Raw genomic sequence first — 9,161 nt, 5'->3', positions numbered from 1 at the left:
GGCCGAGTGGACAGTGGCCCTGCCTGCTAAGCCGATGGTGTCGAATCCCATTCAGGACATTTATTTGTGTGATGAGCACAGATACTTTTTCATTTTAGTTTATTTATTAAAAACACTTAAATAAAAATTCCATACAATAAATATCATACAGATACTTGTTTCTGAGTCACGAATATTTTCTATATGTAAATAAATAAATAAATATTTTTTTTTTTAATAATTAAATAAATAAATATTATAGGACATTCTTACACAGATTGACTGAGTCCCACGGTAAGCTCAAGAAGGCTTGTGTTGCGGGTACTCAGACAACGATATATATAATATACAAATACTTATATACATAGAAAACATCCATGACTCAGGAACAAATATCTGTGCTCATCACACAAATAAATGCCCGTACCGGGATTCGAACCCTAGACCGCGGCTTAGCAGGCAGGGTCACTACCTGCTAGGCCAGACCGGTCGTCAATATGTATATTTAAGTATTTGTATATTATATGTATCATTGTCTGAGTACCCGCAACACAAGCCTTCTTGAGCTTACTAGTGGGGCTTAGTCAATTCGTTTAAGAATATGCTAGTATACTTACTTACCTAAGTATTTTAAAAAAAAACATTTAAATGAAAGGTGAAAACGTTCATAAAATTTCATGAATTCTGCTACTGATTGTTTATAAAATACTGTACCTGTGAGCAAAATCAATTACATAATTCTATAGTTAATCTAAAAATCTTCTAAAAATTGTTACTTGCTACTTTTACGAGTAATGCTGTGAAGAGAGAGATACCGTGATTATACCAATAAAAAATATGGGGATAAAAACTAAGGATAAATTATTTACTTCATATCGAACGTTCATAATTTATTTTTAATAATTATAATTTTCGGGCCATTTCAATTTGATTTTAGACCATTGCTATTGTTTTCTATCGAGCCGATTTCATTAAATCGTACCTAAATCCAAAACGTTGATATAATGTAAAATGCCTATAACAGATTTTTGCTTGTATTTTATACAAATGTATTTTCTATAAAAAAAATCTTAAGCAACATTAATACACGGTAATCGGGAGCCGTCAGCCTCTTAACTGGATTAGATGCAGGTCATTAGTTTCGTCAGCAGCTTAAAATTGTTTGGGGATTAGTAAAACAGAAGATCAGGGACGTTTTGGTTAGTCCACACATGGTCGTGCGCAGCGCAGTACAGCGCAGTCAGCCGGTATCACAGCTATCATCGTTATATTATGGGCACGGGTGTAGGGGCGCGCGCGAGTGTGTGTGTGCCGGACGAGTATGTATGTAGCGGCGCGAACGCAGCGCAACAGCGGCTCAACCAACGCACGGAGAGAATTCGATAACGTGAACGCAACTCGTTTGTTTCAATGCCGTCAGCTCGTCAGAACATTCTGTGTGCGTTTGTAAATTGTACTAATTAGGCACGGGCTTGCTGGCAAAACAGTAGCTTCATCTATTACTGCCCTAACGCCCATGTTACACAACGCTGCCGCGGACCGATCCGCTCCGTGTTATCAGTTACCATCGAAAGCGACACAGTTCAACGCTTCAAGAGATTTTAACTATACATCTTCGTGTCGTGGTCATTATGTACCTATTAATTGTCAGTGTGTGCGTGAAGTGGATTTAAATAGTGAAAAAGAGATCCAACGAAATGATTGTTATTGTAAGTATAACGATTACTATTACGTTCGTGTGATTTTGAGGTTATGTTAAAAATGAGTCGAGTCCAAAGACGAAAATACATATCTGGGTTTATTTCAATACGTATTCCTTTCGGTGAGATAGTCATAGGACTTGATTGTTTGGCAAATAACCAAGAATTGTTTAGTACGATAGGTACTTAACAGGTCTGTGTTACTCAAATAGATTACCTAGGATTATTGTTAAAGTAATAAAAATATTCCATTACTCGTTTCTTTTGTACGTCTAAATTAGTACCTGTTAAAATAGTACTGATTAGCATAAAATAAATAGACATGTTAAGTAAATACTTACCTACTCATGAGGTTAAATTCGTTAGTTAGTCATATCATATTGACTAAACATAATCTCGATAAGTACCTATATGCAGCGCCGGAAAAATATTTACTTAAAATAAATAATATGTTTTTATTTGAACTTCAGCCTCTGTATTTGCGTAGGTGAATATTGTTATTCCGATTCTACCTCTAAACTAGCTAGGTGCAAATATTGCTAACATAATCAGAGAAGTATCAGATGAATGTTAGAAAGGATCATACCTACACAGTAAACAAACTAGTGAGGGGAGGGGAATGCAGCTGCAACAACAAGGGCATGTTTTTTTTTAAGTTATTAAACATTAATCACAATTCACAACTTATAAGAAGCGTCATGTGCCTATTTTTATTTATACCTAAATTTTCCTAGAGGAAATAATTTGTTTTTATAAAGCTTCTAGTTAATATTATTATTGTTGTTTACTAGTATTTATTTATCACCAAGTAGATACTTATTTACATTTATGTAATCATAGGTTATACATTTACAAATGTAGGACAACAAATGTACAAACTCTAGTACTCTACTCATAACTTCGAAAACTTGTTATAGGTACTTAACTACCATAATATGTTTGGTACAAATAAACTAATAAAAGTAGCAATAAGTATTTGTTCGTTTTCTTTGAATGATATTTAACGAAAACTATAAAAACTCACTTTTTAATACCATAAATTGTGAGTGAAAATGTGTCGTTCCACAGTAAAACGTAGCTTATGACCGTCGGCGCTTACGTCGCAGAGGGCAGTGCATTAGTATTGGAGCGTCATTAATAATAGCGTAAGCGCCAACCGACATAAGGTTCCTTTACAGTGTAGCACCACAAATAACCGTAAAGTCCGTAATAGTAATGAGACAACGTCGATTTTTGATTAATATTTTTTTGTACTGCAATCAGTAATCACATAGGTTTATCATAGGTATTTTCCAATACACATAGGTATAATAGTTTGGTATCCAGGCATAAAGGAAGATAAATTATTAAAAATAAATCTACAATAGGTATGAATGAAATTGTTATCAGTGACTTATATCAAGTATTATCATAGTTGATTATAATGTTATATTATATTATCATGATAATGTACTCATAATGTTATAAGATATGCGTATATTTTGAAGGTACTTGACTTTTAAGTAGGTAATGTTAAAACGAATAAGGAAGAGGACAGGATTAGTTGAGATTTAACTTGAGGACACTTCAAATAATATCGAGATAAAATTGATATCAAGATCTAAGTATGTACATAGAATCTTAAATATCGCTTCTCAGCAAAAATACTCACTTTGTAGCTGCTCACCCAGCGAAATTTCATGAATAAGAATGTGATATATAAACATGCATGTAGTATAGTTTCATACCGGAAACGGAAGCGAGTTCTTTGATTTTGAAACGTTTACAACGTTTAGGTATGTAAATTATGTAATTGATGCAAACTCAATGAATAAGGGTCTTAATTAATAATTATAAAAACACGATATTTACAATTCTAACACGCATTGCTATCTCAAACACCCTTAGTGCGTTTTCTCATTATCCGATCCGATATCGGATGTAGGACCAATATCCTATACATTAGGGACGCCATCTTTGATTTTTCCCTTTGAAATCCTTCCGACATCCGATATCGGATTGGATAATGTGAAAACGCACTTACACTAAGAGTAAGTAACCTATGAGGTCTTAATGATCTCTAAATTGGGATAAAAGTGTAGTTGCATGACGTTTTGTATTAGCGTTCGCAAATGCAGGTTATGCTTCTTACATAATTATGTGTCGTTCGATTGAGGTATATTAGCATACTTAGTTACTCGTAATGATACTTTGTAAAAAAAACTTCTAGCATCTCCCAAGATGTGTTTTCCGATGACAGCAGGCTTGTATGTAAATGAACCCGAAATTCCTCAACCCCCGCGGGTCCGCTTTGCTGCGGTAGATCTCACAGCAGCCAGCATGCTGAAATAGGAACAAGTGGAACAACACCTTCAAAATCACTTCCCAATTTTTCAAGGTCAAGGCCGACTTAATGGTTTAATGAAGCTACCATTTGAAAAGACGAAATGGCATGTGACGTGAACTATTTAAGTTAATTGACCCGTATGTCGGTACGCATGCAGAGATGCGAACCGCCGACCCGTGTCTTGTTGAAAGGCTGCCTATGCACATGCTGGTATTACTCGAGCTCCGCTGAACTCGAGAAGTATTATTAGGTATGCCGAGACTCGGTATCGATCACTTTGTCACTCCCCGCGCCCTCCTGACGGTGACGTCACGGATTTCCTCGTGCTAGCAACGGTGACGTCACGCATTGATGACGACATCAAACTTAGCGCATGCGTATGCTCCAGCCGGCTCCGGAGAGTTCTAAATAAAGACTACTAACGTAATTTGTACTCCCAAAATAGCATATCAATATACAGGTAAACGATCCTTATGACGTACCCGTACCTTATGATCAGGGGAAGTAAACACTTGAGCTGAAGAATGAACAGGTAAATGTGGTATTATAGGTATCATGTATTCCTGCAAAAGATGAAGGTCGTTTAAATTTGGAATAATTGCCTTTCTCTAAATCATCATAATGTAATGTCTGCATATACGATGTCCCCTCGTATTTAGTTAGGTAATTTAATAAGGCATGGTAATCAATAAATTCGTTCTTTCTTGGGGGCATAATTTACATGACAGAGGAGGTTGAAGCTAGTGTAACTATTATATGTAGGTATCATTTTTTACATAGAAAAAATCTTGGTACTTACAGGCTTTAGTTTTTTTTATACCAAGAAAGGCAAGTACCTAGGTAGTTTTAAAAGTTCTAAGCATATATAGGGACAGAGAGCAGGAAGCGACTTTGTTTTAGTAATATGTAGTGATATACTAAAATTATCATTTATGATTTATAATTATACATAGGCAATTATAGCGACGAATTTTTTCAAAGTATTTTTCTACCAAATGAGTTAAATGACAAGTCAAGATCGCTTACATTCTTTAATATGCTTAGAAAAACGAAGTAGGCTAGTATAGAACTATTTACCACATCATTCAAGCGATTCGTATTTTATATTTTCATTTAGGTATGAGCATTGCTTTTGTTCAATTTCTTTTACGCCTTTTATAGCATGACTAAGTTATGTGAGAAATTGATGATTTAGTTTGTTTACAATCACTTAACTACAGTAGTAAAATAAGATGATGTAAGCGGGAGTTAGTAAGTAAAAGTGTAGTGTAGGTGCATCTAGATTTTCATTTGTTCGTCTTGCATTTAATTAAGAAACACCTACAGGTAAATATTATTTTATAAATAATTATGCGTTACCCAACACATTAGTTCATAATTAGAAAAAAAGTCACTATACTGCGCCATGACATCTTTCGATCGGGTTGCTAAACACCAAGTGGCGCAACTTACATTTGGGTTTGGGATGGGTGTTCCCTATAAAGCGTCACTCTCACCCGTCAACAGATGGCGCTATTCACCCCCTCAGACTTTAGGCAATATGGCGATGCGCGAGTAAGGCGCCGGCACGGGCCGATGGTCTGCCTGCAGCGTATTATTTTACAATAAAAATGAAGTGGTTGATAAATAAGTTTTTGAGGCCTAAAACTGCTGCTACTTAGATCAAAGATGAAACACCACCGTAAGGTACGCATAGTTATATTAGCGTGTTGGAATTTGATTTATTATTAAATTATCACTTACCACGACCCTCAAAAGTATTGATTACATGTGTAGTTAGCATGTCTATGACGCTTTCACCTTGCCCGCAGATGTGTAGTGTGGCAACAACGAAACTAGAAATATAGAACCTTATTTTCTCCATTTTCCTCTATTACGTAACTTGCAACTGCAGCTAATTTTACCACCTATACATTCTATCCATTTTGGCGCATTCAGTTGCTGCCGGCGTCACTGCGTTGCTTAGCGACGACAATCTATAATCATGTTTTAGTGTTGCAGTTCACAAGGTTATATTCAATTTATTGCATAAGATAGAGTAACAATGTAGACACAAAGTCGTGTAGCAGATTCAATATAAGATAATCATTGAGAGTGCTATAGAAAAAAAAAACAATAATATTCACGAAATGTTTTAAACATTTTCGATAAGGTAAAAGCAAATTGTTTTAATATTCTTATACTGACACATAATTTCACTTTATTTGTTTTGTATGTCTCGTATGTGTCAGATCTGTCACATAATAAACCTCTACGTAGTTTATGTGTAAAAAATCAGATAATACTTAGTTTCCTGTTATTTATAATACCTTTTATCATACGTTTGTTTGTTATTCTAATTCGAGAAATATTGAAAATGTTACAATAGTTTAAAGAGAACATTTCAGTTACAAATTTACAAGGTATCAGACATTTTAGGAGAAATAAAAGAGAAAGTTACTTCCTTTTTCACTAAGTGTTTATTTTTTTTTTTATTTCAGGTACAGCTATCCCGTTGGATTATGATCCATTATGAAGGTATAAATAAATAATTACAATATTGCAGAAATGGATCCAATATTAGAAAATGAATCGGCTACGGCCGATGCTTCACCAAAATTCGGAAAGTCAAAACATAAGAAAAAAAAGAACCATGTAGAAGCTAACCAGACCGTCGTGGGAGAGAAAAAGAAATTCGTAGTTACTAAATTATCAACGACTGACGACAAAGATATACCGTCTACTTCAGCAGCACAAAATGTGCATACTGTCCATTTTGGCACGCGGGGGGTAGAGTCACAAAGACCCCACGTTAGATCAATTTTTAAGGAAAAATCTGTAGATACATCGAGAGCATCAAGCGCCGAAAGAGAACCCGCAGTTGATGTTAAGGGTTACGAAACATTTCATGGAACATCATCAAGTCCACGGAGTTCAATTTTCGATATTTTTCGACTTCGAAGGAAGAGTGATTCTAAAAAGCATCAGTCGTTGATGCACAATGTAAAAGCTGCATTAGGAAATGCCCCTAAAGCTACAGAAGCGCCGGAAGCTTCGAAAGAGCCTAATGCTGAAGAATCAAAAGATTCCCACAAGAAATATTATCATACTGTAACAGGAGCTTCCTCAAGGAAATCTAGTCCCATTACAAGGGTAATGGATATTTTATGGAGAAAACCTCACGCGGAGGCAAACCAGGTGGCCGTTGATCCCGCTAAAAAGAAATCTGTCAAGCAACCACGCCGTTCCTCCATTGGAACAACTTCGCCCACTTATCATAAAAATTCATATGCTTCTTTGGATCCTCTACAAGCAAAACAATTGTTTAGGGAAGTTCGAGGTCTTCCTAAATACGATCCTTACTTATCTATAGTTCAAATATCTTTGGGTGGTAGAGATAAGACGAGGCTGTTGTTGAATTTTTTCAAATATCATAAATGTTATGAAATTCTGCCAAAATCTGCAAAAGTAATCATATTTGATACACAATTCTTGGTAAGAAAAACATTTCCTACTCTTATCTCACATGGTATACGCTCTGCTCCACTGTGGGATGCTAATAAAAAGCAACTTGTTGGCATGATAACAGTTACTGACTTCATAAGGATTTTGCTGTATCTTGAAAAAGAAAAATTACCCGTTGATGAACTTGAAAGGCATACGCTCCATGACTGGAAGAAGATTTTACGACCAACACGGAAACCTTTGTGTAGTGTTGGCCCTGATCAATCTTTACATGAGGCTATAAATATGCTGAATAAGAATCGCGTGCACAGACTCTTGTTAATTGACCCATTTAACGGAGATGTGTTGTATATATTATCTCACAAAAGGATTTTAAGATTCCTATTTGTGTATCTTAATGAATTTCCGGAATTAACATTTTTCCATAAAACATTGACTGAATTGAAAATTGGTACATTTGATGAAATTGTATCCGTGACAGATAATACTAGTATTAAAACAGCATTTCAGCTCTTATTAGACAAAGATATATCAGCCTTGCCGGTTCTAGATGACGAAGGCAAGTTAATCGACGTCTATGCTAAATGTGAAGTATTGAATTTAGTTAGCGAAAAACTTTATTCTGACTTGTCATTGACAATAGGTGAAGTAAGAAATAAAAAGAAAGACTGGGAAGAGAAATTACAGAAATGTCGATCGAGTATTTCGTTATACGAGGCCTTAGAAGTCATAGTTAGGACAGAGAGTCATCGATTATTGCTAGTAAATAAGGATAATAGACTAATAGGAATTGTTTCGTTGTCAGATATTTTAGTATATTTAAATAGAATTATTCCAACTGAGAAGAAAGTTTCGTCATTACAAGAGATATTTAGACCCCTGGAGGAAAATAAAGTTGACGAATCAGCAAAAGAGACCGAGAATGAAGTGATTTCTATTCCGGTACCTAACTTTGGCCAACAATCATTGGCTGAGGGTGACGAAAGTGCTCCCGAAGTAGATGATATCGCTAACGCCCCAGAAGAAAAGGAAGTCAATGACGTAGAAACAACGACCAAAAGTGACATAGAAGTTGGAGAGACGTAGTACAAAGAAAAAAAATTAAATAAATATGCACAGCCTCGTCTAAATACTAATCTTATTTAATGTTGATAAATATGCTCTTTTGAAATGGAACTATAAGAACAAATATTATTCCAAAGAAAAATGTGATAGGTGAAACCGCCGAATCAGTGTATTAATCTCATAGATCGCTTTATGCTTGTATTAAATTATAATAATGTAATTTAACTTCGTAATCGTTAATAGTTGCATCAAAATACCACGTGATTGCCTTATTCATTATTTAATTTATGATTAACATTGCTGAACTCAATAAAATATTTTAGCAAATTTGATTTTTAATTATTTTCACTATTGTATATCGTACCAATGATATTAACTCAATGAATTGCACATAAAAACAAAATTCCCTATTTAGTTATTTACTATGCCTATCAAGGCTAGGTACTTACCTATATTTTACTAATAAAACTATTGAGCAGTAAACAGCTCGAAGTTTATTTAAATCATCTAAATTAATCAGTAAACATAACTTGTCTAGTAATATTGCGACAAGGATATTAACATGGCTGCCAAGATTTTCTGCTAAAGGATTGAACTCGGCGCATAACCGTGCATAACTGAATAAATTACCTTTAGGTAGGTTAGGT

General features: G+C 34.9%; 1 protein-coding gene across 2 annotated transcripts; it reads left to right on the top strand.

Annotated features, from left to right (window-relative positions):
• The first annotated feature begins 1,196 nt into the window (after window positions 1-1,196).
• On the top strand, window positions 1,197-8,841 carry LOC125227449 (5'-AMP-activated protein kinase subunit gamma-3-like). Of its 2 annotated transcripts, none has more exons than XM_048131767.1 (2): window positions 1,197-1,688; window positions 6,486-8,841. In XM_048131767.1, exon 2 carries the CDS (start codon window positions 6,553-6,555, stop codon window positions 8,533-8,535), a length of 1,983 nt encoding a protein of 660 aa, XP_047987724.1. In that variant the 5' UTR covers window positions 1,197-1,688; window positions 6,486-6,552; the 3' UTR covers window positions 8,536-8,841. The 2 variants fall into 2 exon arrangements, with proteins under 2 accessions (XP_047987724.1, XP_047987725.1); XM_048131768.1 differs by lacking the exon at window positions 1,197-1,688 and adding an exon at window positions 5,564-5,691.
• Window positions 8,842-9,161: the final 320 nt, after the last annotated feature.

Source organism: Leguminivora glycinivorella, chromosome 6 (genome assembly GCF_023078275.1).
Source record: "Leguminivora glycinivorella isolate SPB_JAAS2020 chromosome 6, LegGlyc_1.1, whole genome shotgun sequence".
In the NCBI taxonomy this organism is placed as follows: domain Eukaryota; kingdom Metazoa; phylum Arthropoda; class Insecta; order Lepidoptera; family Tortricidae; genus Leguminivora; species Leguminivora glycinivorella.
The sequence above is the reverse complement of the archived record's forward strand: the minus strand, read 5'-3'. Positions and strand labels throughout refer to the sequence as shown.

What these genes read in the sequence shown, in the direction of transcription:
- LOC125227449 (XM_048131767.1), top strand. Translation starts at nt 6,553, where the DNA reads ATGGATCCAATATTAGAAAATGAATCGGCTACGGCCGATGCTTCACCA.